The sequence below is a fragment of the Poecilia reticulata genome, chromosome 16, assembly GCF_904066995.2.
Source record: "Poecilia reticulata chromosome 16, P_reticulata-male-v2, whole genome shotgun sequence".
NCBI lineage: Eukaryota > Metazoa > Chordata > Actinopteri > Cyprinodontiformes > Poeciliidae > Poecilia > Poecilia reticulata.
In genome coordinates this window covers 8,526,728-8,549,075 of record NC_088845.1, presented here as the reverse complement: position 1 = coordinate 8,549,075, position 22,348 = coordinate 8,526,728, and the positions used below count along the sequence as shown (strand labels likewise).

Here is a 22,348-nt window from a genome sequence, read left to right as displayed (position 1 = left end):
TCACCATCACCACTTTTATTTCATTAACCAGAAAAGAGAAAACAATAATACACAAAGTTAGTACAACATATTAGCTTTCTTGTGCTACTTTTTGGTTGTCTTGCGAATCAGTGCCATTCTCTGGAACAACAAAGATAAATTCATTAGTACATAAATAACTATTCTGATTTTCCCAAATGAGCCAAATCCTGTTATTTTTTACCTGTTTGTGAGCCTCTGTGGTACAAGCTTTCTTGAACGGTCTGATTTCATCTGATCCATAACCTGGAATCCACATGTTCCACTGACGCTCTAGAGAAAAACAATATAAAAAGCAATCAGCACCCAGATCTTTAAACACATACATTAATTTTCATATGACTGTCTAAGCACAGCAGAATCCTTTGACTGAGACAGAAATCTATACTGGCAATGCATTTCTAAAAATATAAATACATTTTTCCAGTGATTTCTCTTTAAATATGTATTTAAATATCAATACCCTTAAATTATTTGGCAAATGACATGGCTTTGAAGTTTTTTGTTCAAAAATCTGAGGAACAAATTCTCTCAATTCTTAAAATATGAAGGGTTGCAATTCTGCCAAAAGAAACTTACCTAGATGTAACTGAACATCTTTAACCTCCAGCGTATTGGATTTGCGATGACGTGCCAGCTGACACGCTGCTGTCACTACGCTTTCTATGAAATCATCTGCAATTTGGAGCAGCATCTGAAAAGAGTCCCACATAAACAACTCTTAAAACAGTTCAAATAATGGGCATAATAACTTTAGTAAACAACAGAAAATGACATATTTTCAAAGTTTCTTAAACTACTTAAAACATCTTCACAGAAGTTCTGTATAAATGTTGCGAGTTTGCTTATTTGCAGTAGACAGGTGCAAAACAGTTGCCAGCTTTTATGTATTGGCATCAGTTGTATCAGTTTGCTTCATCAGGATCATTTCCAGACAACTAAACAATAGGGTGTCATGTTTGATGCTGTTGATTAATCCAAATCCAAAGATTTATTCCACTCTTGGTAGATTTAGAAGCAGACAGTGATGAAATGGACTGATATGGAAAACAGCATCAACAAATTTAAACTTTTGTAGCATTGTCACAGAGTTGGTCCTCATGGAAAACAGTGACAAATTTAAAGTGTTGATGGTTAATATACAATGTGTTGATTTGCTGTATCCCAAATATAAACATTTTTAAATCAATAATGAAAGAAATCTCTTAAAACAAGGACTCTGTTTGAGTAGCAAGTATGTCAGAGAATTTCTACAATTTCCTGAAAATTAATGGGAATGTGACATTTGTTTAAAGGTGGGGAAACTCTTTGTGCCAACAACAACAGAACATCACATCAAAACCCCAAAGTACACCTTAAAGTCAGCATTGAATTTCTGACAGACCTCCTCAACATCTTCATCCAGTTGTTCATTTGGATCAATTTCTCTCACTAGGTCTTGCAGCTTCTTCTTACTGAGGACCTGGAAGAAAAAAAGTAGCATTCACACTACTTACAACATTACATAGATATTTTTTCCTAGATTAGCAAAATGATGATTCACTTGCTGTTCTGTTTAGAAACACATAAAAACCTGTCTTCAAAGTGGTCATTGATCCTTTGCATAGTTTCTTTCACATTCCAGCAAAAACATGTTATGTCCATGTACAAATAATGTCTGCATTTTTGTTTACTTCTTATTAAATACATTGGCAAACTATGAAAAGCCTTCTTATTAGCAGAAACAAAAACAAAAAAAAACACAAAAAGATAATAAATGCAGGAAAAGAAAAATCACTAACCTGAGATCCTTCTGGACTACTCCTGCCTGCAGGACCTGAGGTCAGACCCTTCACTATTATTGGGGTGCTGTTAGCCATGCTGGTGGCCACGGGCAAGGACTTTAGGAGTCCTGAATGACCGTCTAATACCACAGATGTGATGGATTAGTTTGTATAGACGCTGCCACCTATAATCTGCATCACAGAAAGAAAAGATTATATAAATAATACAAGTCAGGTTTAAGTTAGATTGCAGCAAACAGTTGTTTAGGAAGAGTATTAGTTGAATAAAAAGTATTTGTTCGGGTTTTATAGTAATAATAATGATAGTAGTAATATAGAAACGACTTTAATGACTTATTCTAAAATGTTAAAGAATTCTACTTGATTTGCTTTGTCAACAGCCATACATCCAATTACCTCTACTTTTTTGATCTACTTAAAGCTAATCGTAGCTTAGCCGTGAAACAACGCTTTCGGTAAAAAAAAAAATCCAAACAGAGACGCTTAACACAAACTCAATAAATGATGCAACGCAAAAAGATAACAACTGACAGCCTAATAATTTCAGTGCAACGACAAATCACGCAAGATGCCGTTAATAGCCAATCCGTTTGTGCTAAAAACAAAAGCTACTGTCAATTTTGACGTTAGCTTCATTGGCTAATATTAGCTGCTAATGTAGCGGTGGGGACATTATGTACTTTATTCTTTAAATGAGTTAATATATACAACCTTACCAGGTTAAATGAAGATTACCTGCCCATGTTTCATTGTCGTATAACATACAAATTCGTTACAAAGAAAAATAAACTCTTAGTTTTAATCCAGACATCCAAAAACAAATCACCGAGCTCTCACGGTACTTCCGTTAAGCTGCTGTCTATTTCCTGTGTCATTTAGTCGCCTTTGCTCTGCCTCCTGCTGGACATTTTCTGGAACTACGTCAACATTCTACAACTACACTCGAAGAGCGCTTCTAAATTTGTTGGCTGAAGTCATCGTTCTTTCTCTTTCACATAATGAGCAAAACACATCACACATCAAAGCAGGAAAATCATGGCAATAATATAAAAGGGGAGGCAATAAATGGCTGATCCCACCTTAAAGTGTTTAGTTATGATAGAATTCGTAGAACATGTTTATTATTAACAAAAATTCTGTAGAGGTTGTTGTTGCCATTGTTATTATTGTTTTTTTTTTAATTATGCGATCTACTGTCTCCATGCTTACTAACGCATTTAATAATTATTGATCTTGAAAACTTGTCTCTTAAATGACGCAGTTTGGTGTGTGACCAAGACAAAACATTTATTTCAACTTCTGCTTTGAGCAAAAGGTCAAGATAAATGCAGCGTAAAATGCTGGCTTGTTTGGTGTTACATATCACGCCTAAAAACCACCAAAGCATGTGAGGGTTAGTTTCAATTTCTGGTGAAGATACAGAAAAACACCTAAACGTGGTAGGCGCGGTTCCGTTTAGATACAACTGACGCACTGAGAATAAATGAAGATTATTGGAGCAGCGACAGCTGCAGGTACTGTTCACATAACAATTCATGCGTAAACGCACATCAGCTTAACATGAACCCCGAGAAATATTAAGCCGTGTCTCGGCTGAATAGGTAAAACTTTACCTATTCAGCCCGATTTATTTTCGCTTATAAAACGAAAATAATGAATACGGGCTTTTTAAACTTCAAACTGTTTTGAACGCACTTCCTGAAAAAAAAAAAACAGAAGAAAGCCACGCCTTTTCTGTGATCTACTAATACAAAGCAAACTTTCATTTCTGTTTAGTAGCTGCGCAGGACCTCAACATTTGTTTCTCAAACTCTGGAAAGCCTTTTCTTACAGCCATGAAAGCCCTTCTACTTGTTGCATTGGTGGTCGTGATTCATGTCACTAATGGTAAATATGTTTATTGTGTTTTAATGTTTTACAATTGTTGTAAAAGAGCGTGGTGTGTTCTTTTTTTACTTAAGATTTTGAGTTCATTACTCAGAAAGCCAACATTTTATAGTCTATTTAGCTTTACAAAGGTCTCGATTTGTTGTCTAAGTAATTCTTTCTCTCGAGGAAACACTTTGTTTTCTCACCTGTCTCTCTCAGAAAAAGACAGGAACTTGCTCCTAGAAATATTGAGGCCGAGTATTTTAATGTTTTATGCGCACTGAAGGTCACGTTTAGTTCACAACAGCGGGAAATTTTGCGGAATATTGTCAAGTCATTAGAGCCTAAGGTGGTAGAAAACTGGTCAAACTGGTTTCAGATCATAGTATCAACAGACGCATGTTTCAGAAGGAGTGTGCTAAGATCTCAACAATGCATTGCAGATTGGTAATATGTAAAGTCACAAGGTGGTTGGATCCCCATTGTGTCAACAATGCTTTTATTCATTCAAATTGTGATCATTAACCCGTATATCTGTTATTTGTGTCCATACGCAGCAACTTTGATCATCAAAGGCCCAACTGAGCCGATTCTGGAGGGCGAGTCAGTCACACTGGAATGCCTGTACACAGACTCTGACCTCAATGTCAGCCAGGTTCACTTTGAGTACCTTCCTCCGGTGAGTTGTGGTTGTTATGTGAGGGGGTGGATATAATATGACCTTAGGGTGTTTGCCAAAGGCTGAAGGAAACAAACAAACAAAAAAAAAACTAGACCTCGCAGATATGTAATTGTGCTGTAACAGGCAATATCTGTAACTGTTGCTTAAACTGTTCAAACATGTAGTAACTCATAGAGTCGGACAAAGGTGTAGGCAAATGTTGCAGGAAAAATCCTGAGGACTTAAATATTAAACAAATGACATAGCAATGCTAATTTAACCATTTTATGTCACTTGTGTTTGCGCTTTAAATGATACTTAGTGCACTCTGTAACTAAATGGATCAACTCTCCATTTTTTGCTGTGGCTTTGTCCTTTCCTCCTTGGCTTTCTCAAGTCAATGATAATGTTATGTTGTTTATATACAAGGAAGTCAGCTTTTCTTTTAGATTTCCCAGTTGGAAATACATCAAGAACGTCACCTGAGATCTGAATTGTGTCTGGGGAGTTTTCAGAGGAGCCTTAACTTCAGTATTCAGAAAGTCTTTGATATATATATATATATATATCAGTATATATAGTACACAGTAAAATCTACAGGTATAAACTGTTTATAAATACTTCAGATGGTTTACATTCAATTAAACCAAAGACACATATAGTTTGGTAAAATACTCACATCAGATGCAAGTTTTTTTTTGTATTTAAGCATGACTTGGGTAGAAGCACACTTTTATTGATTTGTATTAATAATAGTAACTCTAACCAAAACGATGATCAATTTTCACTATTTTACAACTTACAACCTGAACGTCCTCTACTGTGGTGATTTTCCAACATCCAAGCTTTCCCTTCCAAGACAAATTAAAATGAAGAATAATTTAGACGGGAGTGAGTCCCACATTCAAATTCAGTTTAAAGCCTTGGCTCTATGAAATGTTACTCAAGAATTGTTTTGCTTTCCAGACCTCTTTTGTACAATGTTTCACCATTGAAAAGTTCACTGAACTCTGCTCAGCCCCATGATGTGATACTACGTCAACATGCCATATTTGTATATGTCCAGGTATTCCCCTTTGTTTGGGGAATTTTACAGCTGGAGTAAAGTTCAAGCCAATCACTTTCATTTTACAGTAAAGTTTCACATTCATATTACTTTTAGATTACAAGCAAATTACTACCAAATATAGATTGATATGTAAAATCTAGCAAAATACAGTGATGCAGATATTGCACTGTGTGCACTACTCAGAAAACTTTACAGTTTAATTTTAAAGCAGTTACATTACATGTTATTGTCTCTTGAACACAGCGCATTTTTATTTGATATATTTTAGAGAATTTTTGAATGTTGCCTCTGTAAACTGAGGCAACAGTTTACAGAGGCTTGAAACTACGCTTTCTGCTCTGTTTTATTTTGACTGTTCTCTGATCTGGTATGCAGATAGGTTTCTTTAATTCATTTTCCACTGAGACATTGTGGTGTAAAGGTTATCTTATTTAATTAAGAACAGGCAACATTGTTGCATATTTTACAACTGGTATTCCTGGGTGGATCCAGATTTTGATCATTATGCAGCTGCACTCTGTGTGCTTCAACATCCCCCTTCCATATAGTCAGAAGAATGTGACTTCTGTGATTTTTGAAATTAGTGTTTTATTAATCAAATGCTTTTGCATAGAAATTTAATATATCACCTGAATTCGGCTGATACGTTTTTGCTGAGATTTTAAGTTAATCATAGTGCACTGACGTCCATTAACAAATAAAAAGAGTGCCTTGTAATAAAAGTACTCAAAACCTTTAGGATTTTTCACATTCTCTCACACTGAATCAACAGTCTACAATGTATTTTATTCAGCTTCCATTTGAGAAACAAACACTAAGTAGCTATAGCATTATAAGGGAGAGGACAGTCTATGATTTTGCCTCTGCAAAAAGCGACATGTTTTTAACCAGCTTTGCACATATGAATACTGAAATGTTTCTTCAGTCCTGTTACAAAATAACTAGAACTCAATCAGATTTGATGGAGAGGCGAGCATCTGTGAACATCAGTTAAGACAACCAAGAACCTGTTTGTCAAAGCAATTTACATGTTGGTCAAATAGCTTGATTTGGGTCTCAACTAACCAGAGCACACTCTACCACATGTTTGTTGTGTCTTCTCTGTAGTTTGTGGCAAAGGTACAAACGGTGCTTCTTGATTCTAACCCTCCATTAAGCCCAGATTTGTGGCGCACATAACAAATGTGCCACCAACAGATTCTCCCCTGAGTTTCTGATGTTTGCAGCTCCTCCATAGCTCCTTTGGCTGCTTCTCTGGTTAATGCTCTCCTTGTCAGTCAGTCTGTCAGCTTCGGTGAAATATAAAGTTTGAAGAGGTTTATAGTTCTGCCGTACTCTTTCCCTTTCCTTTTTCAATGAACAGCGATATGTTCAAAGTTCTGTTTTATGACCTAACATCAGTTTAAACCTATCGGAACCTGTTGTTATTTGTGTTCACAGTGCTTCATCATCCAAGTAAAATGTGCTGATAAATGTTTGTGGTTGCTAGTGTTAAGCTCATTTATAAGGCACTGTAAATACTATAGTATCTGAATTTACACCTATTATTTATAGCTGTTTGATTTTCAGACAGTTTGATTATGTTGTGATATTCTGAAAGATAAACCATTCTTGTCTCTTTCATTTCATTTTTTTTTTCTTTTCTCAGTACCAGTACTCAAGGAGCTTGTGGCGTAAAGTCTGGGGGTCCAGCATGGGCAGGTGGTTTTGTGGAGGGGATTATTTTTACGGCGAGGAGGAGGAAAAAAGCGGACTTCTTCAGATTCCCTACCCGACCAGGTTCTCTGGGGTGCCCTTCCGTTGTGTGTCAGACAATGAAAACACAACTGCTCCAGACAATGCGTCTGAGCCGCTGACCTTCAAAGTCCACTGTGAGTTTCTTGGTTGGAGTGGGAGGGTTTGACTTATTGATGCTGTCCTCTTAAACTGTGCACATCAATGATATTTGCAATCAGATTTAGCTGTTGGTGTTATTCATGTTTTACAGAAGCGAGACAAATGTCAAATTATTTTGTGACGCAAATTAACTAGAAGTTTCGCTCTTAAAAAAGGAAATGTGACAAATTGCCAGTTTCATTTCTAACAAAGAAGAACACATAGCATCCTAACACAGACGTTGTTGGCTATATGACTAAACAGAAGGTGTCTGAAACATATTCCCTCGTGTTTGCAAGCACCAGGAGGTAAACACAATGGATTCCTCTCAGTGAACATGTATTTTGGAGGCTGCAGCACTCATAAAACAGCACATGTTAAAGATCCAATGCAAATGCTGTTACCCAAGAAAGGTTGAGTGATTTTCATTTTGTGCTCTATGCAAACATGGAGGCACTGCACTGGTTAGGCTCCAGTTTAAAACTACAACACCAATGTGGGAGACTTGCATTAAGTATCTTTTGTGTAGCTGGCCAGGATTTGTCCTCTCTCTTCTCAGTGGCCATCACATCGACCCTGATGCTGTTTGATCGGCTCCGCAGCCTCATGGGAGGAATCAATAAGAGGAAAAGATTAGAATGAGCTATAGGATGGAAGGAGGCAGAGAGCTGGATGGACGTGGGCCATCTATTGAAATGGAAGAGAAAATGAGCCATTATTCACAACACTGCCTCTCTAAAGACTTCGATAAGATGAAGCCTATCATCGTTACTATTGATCACTCGTAACAGTCAGCATCTGTTGGAGGCGTTGGAGGCCACATGCTCCCAACTATTCTTAAAACATCTGAGATTGTTCCAGATGCTAGTCCGGACAACATATGTTTAGTCGCCTCCCAAATACTCAGACAGGTTACCTCAGCATGCATTGAATTAGTTGCTTCATTAATGCCTTATCATGCTGTCTCATCTGCACTGTGTCTCCAGATATGAGAGAACTGTCGGTGTCCATGGAAGGCTACACCAACTACCTGGGGGTCCCGCAGGACCTGAAGGTGCGGCTCGGCGATGACGTAGAGCTAAAGTGCTCGGCGAGCTCGTCAGAGGAGCCAAGCTACTACTGGCAGAAAGAGGTGAGAAAACCTCGGGTATGCACACAGTGCTGGTGTCCTCATTAGACTTTTGGAAACTTGTCAGTCTCTCTTCCTCCTCCCATCTCTGGATGTGACCTCTTTATATTTTCTTTTTACCCTCTTCTCTTTCCAGCCTCACCAGGTCTCTGCCGCCCTCTTGGCTTTGTGCAAGCCTTCTATTAATTGTCTCTCCTCCTCCAGCACATCTCTGTTTCTCTCCCTGACTTTCTCAAGTTTCTTTAGTCTCCCCTTGCTTGCCGTCTCTCTCTCTCTTTCTATCCTCTAAACGAAAGGAGTTCTGTGTTTAAGTGACTGGTTGGCTTAGCCTCACCTTTCGCTGGGAATTGCAAGCTTGCCCACTTACAGAGGATTAATAGTTTAATGAGGTCTAGACAAGAACCAGTCAACCTGAAAACAATTATGTGGATAGATTTCTAATTATTTTTGCAGTGTTTGGTTAACTGGCATTGAATAATTCAGCTAGGCTCTTCAGTGAACTAAGAAAGTGTTGCTGAAAGGAAATTAAGACGTCTCGCTTTAAAATGCCAGAGTGACAATTGGCATGTAAAACAAGATGAATCTCTCTGACTAATCACCTTTTGAAGAACACGGGTAGGCAGGTGACACACCTAGTACATGCGGTGGGTTTTAAAGGTACAGGTGCCTAAAAATAATGTTTCAGGGCCGACTTGCACAAGGAATATGACATTTCATAACTGTTGCTCTGACTCTAGCTGCAGTCCCCTCCTTGTGACTATTTCTTTCTCAATCCTCTGAATTATGTGGTTAGGCTAGTTGATTGTGAACCTCTTTTACCAAGTTTCACAATTAACCTTTGCAAAAAAGCTCTGTCAGCTTCATTAGCAACAACTATTTGGGGCTTATTCTCCTTGTTGAGAGTATTGATGACTGCATGAGGGGGGAAAAAAATGTTTTCATTGGTCTAATGTGACCAATAAGTAGAATTTAAAGTTTTCATTAGTTGAAAACCAGGGACATTAAAATTCACACCAATAATTGCTTGAAATACATCTGTCCCCCTTTGTGTAATGAACCTATATAAATGTTTGAATCTTTGGTTGTTTTGTAGTTTGATTTGACTCATTATTTCATCAGGTTTCATCATCAGGCTTCATTATTATTTTGTATCGGTTTCTTATTTTGGTTATATCAGTCTTGTCCCTGTTTTTCTTTAGTTCAGTGCTTTCTTAGTGATTTCAGTTTATTATGTTTACTTTTGTGTCTAGTTATTTTTAGTTACTCTAGTTTAATTTTGTGTAGTTTGCTTCACTGTTAGATTTATTCCGTAATTCCCTACGTACTCTCCCTGAACCCCTGTTCCACTTTCTCTCTCTTTCTCCCTCTTCTCAGTCTGTCTTCTGCTCTTTCCTTTCACACCTGTGATCAGTTCGCTAATCAGCCCCGGTCCATTGTTTCAGTACTTAGCACCTCTTTCTCAGTCACTCCTCAATGGTTCCTCCCATTACTTCCTCATTCTAACCCGTGTTCTCCTCGTGTCTCCTTGCTGGTTTGTTTTCCTTGGATTTTTTGGTTTGTGTTTCTGCCCTGGATCCCTGTGATTTTTGTTCAATTCATTGGCCGCCTCTCTCTCTCTCTCTCTCTCTCTCTCTCTCTCTCTCTCTCTCTCTCTCTCTCTCTCTCTCTCTCTCTCTCTCTCTCTCTCTCTCTTTCTCTCTCTCTCTTTCTCTCCATTTTGGTCCTATATCAACCATTACCGCAACATGTCAATAATATTAGTTTTTTTATTATTATTTTTATTGAATTACTGTAATATATTACCTAATAGAATAGATACTTAATTGTGAAAGATTGGAACCTGCCATTTACATCAACTTATGAACACCTAAACAGAAAAGATCTGTCAAAACACTCTTAACCAAAATAAAATAAAATATAGAATCAAAAACAACATCCCCTGTACTTCATGACTTTCTGCATGTTATTTAATTATATGCCAGGATAATCAGTTTCTCAAAAAATATATTTTGGTACAAAGGACTTTTTAAGTTACTCCTGCATCTTCACTGTCAAAAACCGCACTACCTTAGCAAAAATGTCTCCAAATCTTGTTTATATTTGGAAGGGCAGATATGTTTGCTCACTTTCCTCATTTTTGTTTTCATTCACAATAAGTTGACTCAGGGTTAATGCTTGTTAAAGGGTCATCACTAATCCAGGTTTTAAATGGGTTTACAAGTCCAAATCCAATTCAGTGGACTTGTCACAGCGCTAATGCTGTTTGTCCTCTGCATGATCTTATATAGGGCTTTAAGGTTTTTGTCATTATCTGCCAACAATGCTCTGCTGTCACTTTTAGTGAGGAGTAATAATCTTAGAAAAGACAGGATGGTTTTGTATATATGAGCTTTCAGAAAAGTCACATTCAGAGAGATAAAATGGAGTCATAGAAGTGTCTCTATTCACATGTGATTAGAGGTAATTTTTCTATAAACGTGCATAAAAACCCCTCTGTGTCTTTGACAAGAGTGGATGTTGGGCAGAAAGCGTCCCAGTTTGACAGGCAGCCGGTGTGAGTGCTTTGGCCCCCAGAAATGACAGCAGGACAGAGGCAGGAACAACATACTGCTTTTGGGCGCCAGTGGATTTGCATACAAAATGCTGCTTTGGCCAGACCTGGCCTTTATGGGAAATCCTCTTAATTCAGATCCATTCAAACTGAAATGGACTTTCTTGGCAGGAACTGTGGCTCCCAAGAGCCAAGTCATTTGCATGGTGTAATGTTTTTTCTTTGTTGTTTCTTTTTTTTTTACCCCCCTCTTCCCCATTCATTGTTCTTCCAATCCTTGTGTTTGGCCTATTATTTGTTCCCCCCATGTTAGGCTCTACCTCGTAATAGTGCTGCTATATCTGTGTCGACAATTCATGCCGCTCCCCTGCCATCTCATTATGTGTTGTGTTAACAGTGAGCTCTTGCAACATCATTCTTCGTGGATGATGCTGTTATCTGGGTTATTGACTTGTGTCGATGTAAGTTCGCTCATTGGGATTACTGCTCAGGTAAATAAAGTTCATTTAAGACTTTTGGGACAGCTCCCTGAAAAACTCACACCAGCAGAACTTTTTTTTTTTTTTATCTCTGTCTCCATCAGAGTCTCAATATTTCTTTTCGTCTTGCTCTAATTTACTATGTCCCACTGCTCATCCCTCTGCAGAACACCAAAAATAACTACTCTGCTCTCCATTACCACCTGTTTTCCCTCAGATTTTCCTCACTGTTTGTTTTTGACATCCTCGAGTTTCCTCTTTATTTTTCTCCTTTGTCAGGGAGCATCAATTGCTCTTAATTTGTATTCTTGCAGGGCTGAAAACAACCTGACCAATAAAACACTCCCTTTCTTGAAACCTCTTTTCTTTCCCTTTCTTGCAGGGTAATGACTGGATCCTGCCTTCCTCTACACTCACACTGAAGAAGGTGAGCGAAATGGATGAAGGACAGTACACCTGCATGGCTGCACATCCTTCGGTGAAGTCCCTCACCAAGAAGCGCACCATCAGCATCACCCTGCTGCCTGGTAAGTTGGGCGATCGTTCCTCGTCGTCATCCTAGCCAAGTCCTAAAAGTTTTTTCACCTCTTCCTCTTTCTGAAGAAAGACTGGGCTTTTCTTCACAACTGCATGGGGAATTTCATTTCTCAAAAGAAATGTGTGCTAATCTATTGGTTCTTCTATCAGCCACTTAAATGTCACAGTAAAGGTCAGCTCATGCGGATGTTCTAACATCATGAGACGGGTACAAAAAAGTTTTCTGTTTCATGTCCATAAATTTATGGGAACCAAGGGAAAGTTAGGTTTTCATATCAAGGCAGAAGAAAAAGGATGTGATGCTCCTCAGAACTTCCAGAGGTAAAAATGTTTACCTCTGGACCAAAACTCCCCACGTAGCAAGTGTGAGAAATAAAACTGCATGTAAAATGTCATATGAGATGATCACATATGATGACAGAATATACCCTACAGCTAATAAATACTCTAATAAGCTGCATCAAATCAAAAGTGTGAAAATGTTAATATTTAAAGAAAGCAGTTATTATCTATGACATTCAGAGTTTTTTTTACTTAATTATTAGGTCAAATTAATTGAATGCTCAAATCAGTAGATTTTATTCTGCAGTTTACAGGTGCATAGTGATAGATTCAAATATAAACATGAAGTAAATAGTTAGTAATTTACAAAAATGAATATTCATTTGCACAAAAAATATTGTATATTCAAAGCTTTTAAGTAAGAGTAAAATGTTACATACAACCAATAAAAAATGTTTTAATTAAGAAATCTAATGTTATCTACACATTAAAGAGAAATAGCATTTCCATTATTGTAGAAAAAAAAAGTATGATTTGAGACTGTCACCTTCCACAAGGAGGGTAAGCCTCCAAAGACCAGAAGGATTATGGTCACAGGAGGGTTTATCAAAGTATACAAGTGGAAAGTTGAGTGGAAGGAAAAAATAATAGAAAAAGATGAACAATCAATTGGGATAACCGCAGCCTTATGACGACTGTGAAGCATATACCATTCATGAGGTTGGGAGAGATTCATAAAGTGTGGACTGTGGCTGGAGTCAGGGCTTCACGAGTTGCCCCATACAGATATGGAATAATAATCAGAATAATAATCAGTGAATCCATCAAGTATGGTTAAAGGGAATAGATAAAAGAGACAACAATGTAAAGCAGCATGGCTTCCTTAACACCTCAGCGGAGTTGCAGGCTTTTGCCTCATTAATGCAGTAATTCATGCAAAGCGAGCCCCATCAAATTAATGACTGCATGTTATACAGAACATGAACATGCATTTCAGAAGGCTGGCATTTCTGTATTAAAAATCATTTTTATTGGCATTATGTAAGTTTTATAATCATCTGAGATACTGAATCTTGGGTTTTCATTAGCACAATATCAGTCTGTGTTTAATGAATCTATATAATATATCAAGACTTTGACTTTTTGAATAAAATTAATGAATTAAATTAACTTTTTGGTGATATTCCAATTAATTAAGATGTTCCGAATTGGTTTCTAAGTCATTACAGATTACATTACATTATTACATATTCCATTAATATGACATACATATCTCTGTCTAATTTCTCTTTCTTTTTCTTACTGATAGTCTTTCTTTGCTTGAAACCAGGCAATACTTTTATTTGCAACAATATATCTAATTTAAAACCAGACTCCATTTGTCTTCATCATCGGTATCACTGACCTGTCTGTTGTTAATTATTAATTTACTGCAGTTTTAGAATTTACAACCGATAGAATTTATTAAATTACTGGTGTTAAAATTGTGTGTTCCTGTTTGGATTAATGAACACCACTGCCATGAGTCATTGGTGCTCCTTTGTATGTCTGGGTTTTTCTTTGGAGTAATTATTAAACTCATCTCTGCATATTGGAATTGTATGTGGTCCTCCCTGATGTCTTGGTGAGACTTCACCACATACCTCTCTGGTTCCTTTGAAGGAGTCCACTACATCAGCTGCACAAACATAAGGCAAACATTCTCTGTGTGACTACACAGCAATCCTCTTAACACACTGTGTACAAGAAGACAAAGGATTTTTTTCCTGCATTTTTTTTTTTCAGCATTTGTTTGTTTTGTCCAAAACTGCAAAGACCAGGTTCAGAAAATGCAATTATATTGACTTTATATGTAAACTGGAAATCCTGGGAAACCTCCTGTTTTTTTTAGAAATTCTAACAAGCAGACTTTGTACAGGTCAGTGTGATGACTTGTGTGAACACCCGACATGGTCTCTCTTGTATTCAAGCAGGGAGTTGCCTGGAGATACTTTTTGCCTCGAGGCATTATGAGGTGTGCTGATTTTAGATTCTGTGTCATGCACGTTTCCCTTCATGTCTGTCCCACAGAGGATGCTGCCTGGTATGAGACTACTAATGGGCGACTCTGGTTGATGACCTCCGCGGCTGCAGCATCTCTGGTCGTGTTCATCCTCTCTGTGAGTGTGTTCCTGTGCCGCAGGGCCAAGCGGATCAGGAGCAGCAAGGGCCCCATGTAAGTAACCATTGTTGGAATTTTTGTGTCTCCTTATTTTCCGAACAGGCGTCTTCACATACTATAAAAGCCTCTGGTTTTAAACAACACAATTCAGATTAATTTCCCTGCCAAGTCAGAAACAAGTCAGCCGCTGCCAGACAGAAACAACCAATCAGAGCCAGGGGGAGGGTCTTAGAAGTGTCAATCTCGCTTATGATATGTGGTGACAGTTTTACGAAATATGTAAAAAAAAAAAAATAAAATTATTAAAGTTACATATTTTATTAACTGGAACAATAAGCAGCATGTTCCCTCACATCCTTTGTTTTGAGATAAAAATAAATTTTGATGCTTAAATTGGAATAATTCTGCAATTCCTCCATTTTACCTGTGATTTTAAGATGCCACCTTTCCAAAACAACTTGCCAGACATTTTTAATTTCATGGTCAGTTTTTGTTACATTTAACTTAAACAAAACCTATACAGAAGAGTTTGCACTCAATGTAATCCCTGGACATAAAAAAATGGAATTCTTAAAGTAAGCATTGACAGATTAGACAAACTGGAATCAGCTGTGCACTACGCATCCATTTTAGGTGTTAAATCCTTGCAGGATCATATTTTGGGGAATGACCATTTTCCCCCAATTTTTGCCTAAAAGTCCCCAACTCCTGTCCAAACATCACAAACACTGCATTTTGAAATAACTCTACATTTTTTTGCGTGCATGTATTCAACCTCTCTCTCTCTCTCTTTAACATGCCCAGATTAATTTATTTGTGGAAGAACTAGGTTCTCATCATATAAACAAAGCCAGGAAGGAAGGTGATTTGTTCAGCTGCTGTCTGCCTCTTTTTCACAGGAACACTTACTGAGCCACCGCTTTGAAATCACTTTGGTTAATAGGATCTTAAATCATGTTTCAAAAACTGATGGCTAATGTGTCTTTGAATAGAGGTGAATGTGTGTGTTTATTTACTCAAAATTGCTTCCCTTTTTATCCACTACTTGGATCTCCCTCTTTGCAGTTTGCCTTTATTTTAACTATGGCTGCAATATTTCATTTTGTCATGTGGCAGAACAAAGGCTATTTCATGTCCAGAGTTTCTGTTTGGTGTCTGCACCTTTATTTGAACCTGCCGTATGATGTCGGCTACATGTGAGCCAGCACAACCCAGACTGAATATTAAAAATCAATCACATGTAGAGACTCTCAGCTACTTTAGCTTTAATATTTTTTAACCAGCCAGCCTCATGAATTCTTAATACCAAATCCATCTTATAAGTTATAAATAAATGAATTTCATCTAAAGCTTACACCTTCCTATTGAGTTCTTCATGGTTTTAAGTAAGAAGGAGTAATTTCTTATTATGGCTAATATTTATGGAAAGAATCTTATTGGAAAATCCTGTGCCTTGCAAAAGATTACAGAGAAAAATGTCATGTCTAATAATTGCATTGTGCATTTTGTGGGAACAGAGTTAATCTGAAGGCAAGCACTCTTTTCTGTAAGAATTATACTGATTAAACTCAGATTTTATTACACCTCTGGTTGATTCTTAAATGCCAAAAGGAAGAACACGTTTGATGCTTTGAATAGGACCTTTAAGACCTATGTCTGTCTAAGAAGGGGATACAAAATGGAAAATGGGAGAAGGTTACAGTCCATCAGAGAATCCACCATCAATCACATCAATGTCCGCTCAGAACAAAGTGCCTTTTTGGATCTGATGCATCCTGCTGTCTTATGGGAGACATATGACTGTCTCTCTGGCTTAGAGGCACAATAGGATGGAGAGGACAGCCCTGCATGACAGGGATGTTGTTCTCTGTTGTTACCTTCACTTTGGATTTTGAAGCCTATTGTTAATGCAAAGGGGAAAAAAGTTACTGCAAAATGTATCGGAGCCTGAAACACAGGTCCAAGCACACCTTCACTTGAAATAGAAAAATAAATGTAGCATGAAGTGTAAAGGAGATTCTTGTTTTTTCAATAAAGGTTGTGGTTTTGACCAGTGCTCTTTTTCATGTCAGGAAACATGGAGGGCAGACATTTAGATATAATAATGTATAATAATGTTACTGCAAATGAAAGAAAAAAAAATGCAACCTTCAAAATCTGGTATTTTGTTTATTAAGGTGAAGAGAGGCTTAATAAACAGGTAACTTTCCAACAATTTAGAACGTCAGATAACAGTCATTGATAGGACAATGCTAGTTTAATATTATTTTTGATAACTCGTGGTTATTTATTTCAAAATAATACAATTAGGATGGCACACTGAAGGTTGCTTGCTAAACTCAGTAATTGTGACCCACTTGACCTCATCCATGACTTTTCACATATTTCCCTATAATATAAATAAAATATTTTTACCTGCTGTTATCTTTGCTTTCCAAAACCATAAAAATATAATGTGAACACTTTTTCTCTTACTGCCTGAACAAAAGTTTTATCCTTCATGCAGATGTTTTCCTTGACTCTCTTCCATGAGTGTTTCTTGTGAGTATACAAGTAGGTGTGCGCAAAGACACTCAGACAGCACAGAAACGGATAATTGACTTTCATATCTACAGCCATGTGTGCCTCCAGCGCTTTGTTACAGCCTATAATTTCCTCACTTATACTTTTTGAGTGCCTGCTGCGAGATCGATCCACTGATAATCGTTCTTCTCCGTCTTTCCCTGTCTTCCTCTCCGCAGTGATGACCACTCTCAGAAAAAGCCTATCTACAAATCAAGTGTGGAGTCCCTTCCCTCCACCAGCGCGGACAAACAGCCGCTGGTGTGAATGCTCAGGCGGGGCTGCGGGATGAGAAAGTCAGAGCAAGAGAAGAGGAAGATGGAATGGGCAGCCACGAGGGGGGAGCCAGAGGGGGAAGTGAATAGGGTGAGGTAAATGGGGATATTGGAAGACTGTGGAGAAAAAAATCGAAATCAGTAACAAGCTGGGTGTAAAAAATAAATAATGAAACATAGTGAGGGACAAATGATTGCTTTAGTGATGCCGTTGCAGCTTTGCTTGTGAGTGTAGACTGCAGTTATGTATCTTGAACAGAACCGTTTGGCAATTTTCTTTTCATTTACTCTGCAGTGGGGAAAATTGTAAGCTCCACCTTTGCAAAAATGAAGATGAAGATTCTTCCGCTTAAGAGCTGCAAAAAACTCCTTGTACAATTCCCTCCTTTCAGGTGCAAGCATAATTGCTCTTCTGTTTATCATAAATGAACTATTTAGGTGATAAGAGAATGGTTTAGAGTGTTGATTTGTTTCAATGTCAGTTTTCTTTTCCTGTTCCCAAAAGAGGGACCATCATAAAGTACTTGGGAAAGGTTGTTATAATCTCTTTACTGTGGCAGCACTCAAGCACTTTCTACTTCTAATACTGCACTTTTGGATTTCTTTGACATTAAATGGCTTTTAAAAAATATTATTTACCCACCTCCAGTGTGTCATTGATTTTGTTTCATTTTAGAGGTATGAAAAAAGGGTCTGGGGAGTATTGACAATGTGGCAAAGGCCGGACATGCACACTCGCTTGGCTGCACATCTTCTCGATCCTGTGTCTTCCTAGGTTTGCATCAACCTGTTTACTGACCTTCCTCTGCAGTCTGCGAGGTTTTACTCTTAGGGAATGATCTTTACTTAAAGTTATCCACTATTGTTCCCCCCCCCCCCAACCCTTAACAAGCACAAAACTCATCCACAGTGAGCTTGACAAGAATTGTATTTCCAGTACAGAAAATAAGAATCACCGTAGGGTCAGGTAACCTTGAAACTTTCCCCATCTTTTACAAAAGCTGCTGCTACTTCTGCTTCGACTTGACTAAATTTAGCCTTCTATGACTTTCCAAAATACAACCATCGTATACAACAACTTCATCTTTTTAATTTTCTCCTCTGTTGCTTTGTAACCCTTACCAGTGCACTGCACAACCATTCCTTATTACCACAACTGTGCTCATATTGCTGAGAATTTCATTACGCCTGTCCGTTGAAGTTATGTCGGATTTTATGCGGTTTTATTATGGGTGTGTGGTTGACCGTAGGCCGTTGTTAATAATGGGCAAAGCAGCGGTTTAACAATGACACTCCATTAACTGTTCCATGCGCCACAGAGCACAGGCCTGGATAATGTTATTAAACTGATTATTCAAACCCCCCTGTACAGCTGCTGCAGCTATCCTTTGTGGAGACTTTTGCAGACTTTCTCCACATTTCTAGTCATGAAGTAAGATCCTGCTTAGTTTTTGGCTCAGGTCCGGCCTTGCTGCAGAGACCAAAAATAGGAAGGCCCTTAAACAAAACAAGGGGAAACTCAAAATGCCTTCCTGCATGTTAAATGCCAGTGAGCACCTGGTTGTTTTGGCCTTTGAGTCAGTCATGAGTGAAACCCTGAGTGCTTATAAGTTGTCTTTTTTTTTTTCTAAGGCTTCAACTTAATAGGCTCAAACGACAATGTTGTCAGGACTTTGACACAGAAGAGCTGACCCTAAGGTGTAAGGGTCTGATGGGGAGGGAGGAAAAACAGTATTCTACAATAACTTTTTGACCTCTGCGGTGCCCCATGGCTGAACCACTGGACAACATCTCAGATGGAGGCAAGACCAGTGCAGAGAATACAAAACAGCTCAATTTCTTTTCTTTTTTTTCAGTGTTGCCTGGAACCTCTATGAAAGATTTGTAAAAGCCTTAAATAAATTGATATTTTATTTATGTACTACAATATCACACTAATAATAGAATCCAACCTATTTACGTGCATTTATCAACTGGGGATAAAAAAAATTAAGATATATTTTCTTGTCAAAATAACTGCTTGTGCACTTACAATATTTTTACATGATTTTGCTATGATCTAGACATTTTTGTAATGTAGTCAATCAGTCATTCCAATTTATTTCAGAATTTGGAGCTGGAACACATCCAACTTCTGGTTTCAGAGGTAAACAGAACACAACAGTCCAGCACTTTTGCCTGATAATCAAGCACAGTAGCAGATATGGGTGGTTTTGACAGCATAAGCATGTGCCAAGATCTGCTGGTAAGTGAGATCAACATCTCCATAAACTCCATCAACAAATGGAAGCATGAGTTGTTCTGTAATTTACTATTTCATGGCTCCTCTAGCTTTTGACTTGATGAAACCCAAGAACATGGCATGGCTCTCAAAATCATCACTGACCATGAATAATTCACACTGAATTTTAAACAGGTCAAATTCTGTCACACTTCTTCCTTCCACTGAACTTTACGCTAATTTTTAAAAAGTCTGCAAAAGAGTGAATTTGTGGTTTTCATAAGCTGTAAGCTGCAGTTAGGAAATATGTTGCATTATATCACTATGTTCATGTATGCAATTTTAAAAATTGTTTAAAATTGAAAATTACAAATTAACTTTGTCAGTAATTGGGACATATTTGTGAACATGACGTTTTAGGCAGCTCTTCCCTTCTATATTTTTAGTACGGTATAATAATCTTGCACAAACCTTTGCGTACAAGGGAGCTAAACATGACACTTATGTGGCTGAGGCACTTTGTTTCCATGTGTCACTGACTGCTGCTGTTCTCGTCACGGTAACTTGGTTTTGTACGTGCATCCCGCATATGCTGAATCAAAACGGCCGAAAATGAAGGAGTGCAGTTAACGGGAGAAGCAGGTGTTTTCCCCTCATTACTCCCTGACAATACCCCATCTGGTGCAGGAATGGGAGCTGCTTGCCACTGTTTCCCTGCCAACCTGGGAACAAACACTCTGGAAAATGGCTGACAAGGAAAAATTGGATGGGCTAGGAATTAGAGAATGAGTGGGGCAGAAATGATCACTTGCCAAAACAACTGAGTTAAAATGTGTCGAAAAAAATTAACGTGCTAAGTGGGAAGAGCATGAGACTGAGACTTTAAGGCTGTCTGGCTGATCTGTCAGGAGAGGTAAGATATGAAAGTTGAGAGCAACTTTATGAAAGTCAGGGGTAAAAATATTAATATTAATATCAATATACCACTTTGATGTGTTACGGCCTGAAGGAAATTCAGTCTCCATGAGCCAAAAAGGAAAAAAATGTCTGGAGGGTTTATGACAGATGAGAGGCCAAGGCAGATTTTAAGACATATGACATGTCATTCCAGCTTTTACCTGTGGGGGGCGAAAAAGATACAGTTGAGGAAAAAATGGATGATTCAAGCCTCACCGGCTCACAAGTACATGGTCCTTTGACAAGATTAGGGGAGGAAAGAGTCAGAGATGAGGAAAGAGAAACAATTTTCATAATGGAGCAAGTCTCTGACTGGAAAACACAATTATGGGCAAAGTGTGGCATACGGGTAAACTTAAAGAGTCCCTTTAACAGGAGCTAATAGGCCCTGACTGCAGATAACCAGAAAAACAACCTGCTCCTTGGAGCAAAAGTTTTGTTTTCAGACCATTGCTATCGTTGTTTCCAAAGTTTTAGCCAAATAAACTGAGATCACTCAAAGCTCAGATTGCATTCATGAGTCCTTGTTTGGAACAAATGTCAGTTTCTTCAAATTGAATGTCTTTTTAATTAAAATAAAATGCAGCAAGATTAACTAAAGGGGTAGAGTCAACATGTTTTGATCACTAAAAAAGCAAAAGTAATTTATTGTAAAGTTAAGTCTTGCAAACAGTGGAGAGCTTTCCACCTTGATAAAAATAGAGAATCTACTCAGCATGGCATTTATGAAGGGTCGGAAAAATGCATACGCAAGCTTTGCGAATGCTTAGGTCACCTGATGACCTTGCAGGCCCCAAATTCAACAACATCCTATTGCCACCACAAAAATATGTTATTTTGCAGATAAATCAAAGAAGAGACTTTTTTTCCCTTAGTTGCATGTGAATGCATAATTAAAGATAGCTTCTCTTATCTTGACTGAGTCCTTGTCAAACAGTGTTTTGATTAAAAGTCCTTAGGAAAGAAGCCCAGAGGATTAGAGTCCCAGTTGACGGCGTTTCAACTAAAAACCTAGAGATTGAAGTCCTTGTCAAATGGCATTTTTGACTAAAGTCCCAGGGGGTTAGAATCCCAGTTAAACGACATTTAACAGAAGTCCTAAAAGGGGTGCGGGTTTTAAAGTTTTTATCTTTTTTAATCTTTTTTTTTTTTCAAAATCTCTTTCTTACTTTTTATTCAATGTCACATGCTGTTTTTTTTATTATGTAAAGCACTTTTAAATGCCTTGCTGCTGAAATGTGCTATACAAATAAAATTTGATTGATTGATTGATTGATTGATTGATTGATTGATTGATTGATTGATTGATTGATTGATTGATTGATTGATTGATAAACAATATTATAATAACTATAAATAAAAGAATACGCTGGTTTTACTGGGTCTTATTTTGACAGTGAACCATTTATTCTGACATTTTATAAACAGGCTGATTTAGCAATAGACTGAGTCCGCAAATAAGCCAAGAAGCAGCGCCGTAATGACGTGACGTTGGCTCCGCCCCTATGCGGAAGTAGAGGAAACCTCCAATAAAAAAACAGCATTATAACGGCAGTGCCTTACCTGAAACATATTTTGAATCATGTTTGCTTCATCAGCCAACACTGACAACATGCAAGAAAATCCTCCAACAAGTTGCAAATCCGGTCTTTAAGGTTATTTGCGGGAAACAATGGAGAAATCAACAATAAATCTAAAGTCTTTCGCCGCCAGAGGAATAATGAGGGTCACAGTCCCATTAGATGTGAGCGTGAACGCTGTGTCGGACGCATTTTGCTCATACAAAACGGGTGAGTAATGACTTAAATAATACCAACTTGTGAAAATCTTCCTGCAGGAAAATACTTAAAAATAAACACTAGCATAAAAAGGTGCTTAAATGTAAATACCACAGTTACTTCAAGTATGTTTTCATGCT

The 22,348-nt window shown here is 37.8% G+C and overlaps 2 protein-coding genes across 3 annotated transcripts; one reads left to right on the top strand and one right to left on the bottom strand.

Annotated features, from left to right (window-relative positions):
• taf12 (TAF12 RNA polymerase II, TATA box binding protein (TBP)-associated factor) lies at positions 1 to 2,688 on the bottom strand. Of its 2 annotated transcripts, none has more exons than XM_008431146.3 (6): positions 2,519 to 2,688; positions 1,800 to 1,973; positions 1,403 to 1,480; positions 598 to 712; positions 203 to 291; positions 1 to 120 (listed from the first exon to the last, which is right to left on the bottom strand). In XM_008431146.3, the coding sequence occupies exons 2-6, from the start codon at positions 1,875 to 1,877 to the stop codon at positions 85 to 87; spliced, it is 396 nt and encodes a 131-aa protein (XP_008429368.1). In that variant the 5' UTR covers positions 1,878 to 1,973; positions 2,519 to 2,688; the 3' UTR covers positions 1 to 84. The 2 variants fall into 2 exon arrangements, with proteins under 2 accessions (XP_008429368.1, XP_008429370.1); XM_008431148.3 differs by having other exon boundaries at positions 2,538 to 2,688.
• Positions 2,689 to 3,082: 394 nt separating this feature from the next.
• On the top strand, positions 3,083 to 17,886 carry LOC103477838 (uncharacterized). The gene is made up of 8 exons (XM_008431149.3): positions 3,083 to 3,316; positions 3,579 to 3,689; positions 4,229 to 4,350; positions 7,050 to 7,272; positions 8,263 to 8,408; positions 11,818 to 11,962; positions 14,325 to 14,469; positions 17,157 to 17,886. Exons 1-8 carry the CDS (start codon positions 3,286 to 3,288, stop codon positions 17,242 to 17,244), a joined length of 1,011 nt encoding a protein of 336 aa, XP_008429371.1. The 5' UTR covers positions 3,083 to 3,285; the 3' UTR covers positions 17,245 to 17,886.
• Positions 17,887 to 22,348: the final 4,462 nt, after the last annotated feature.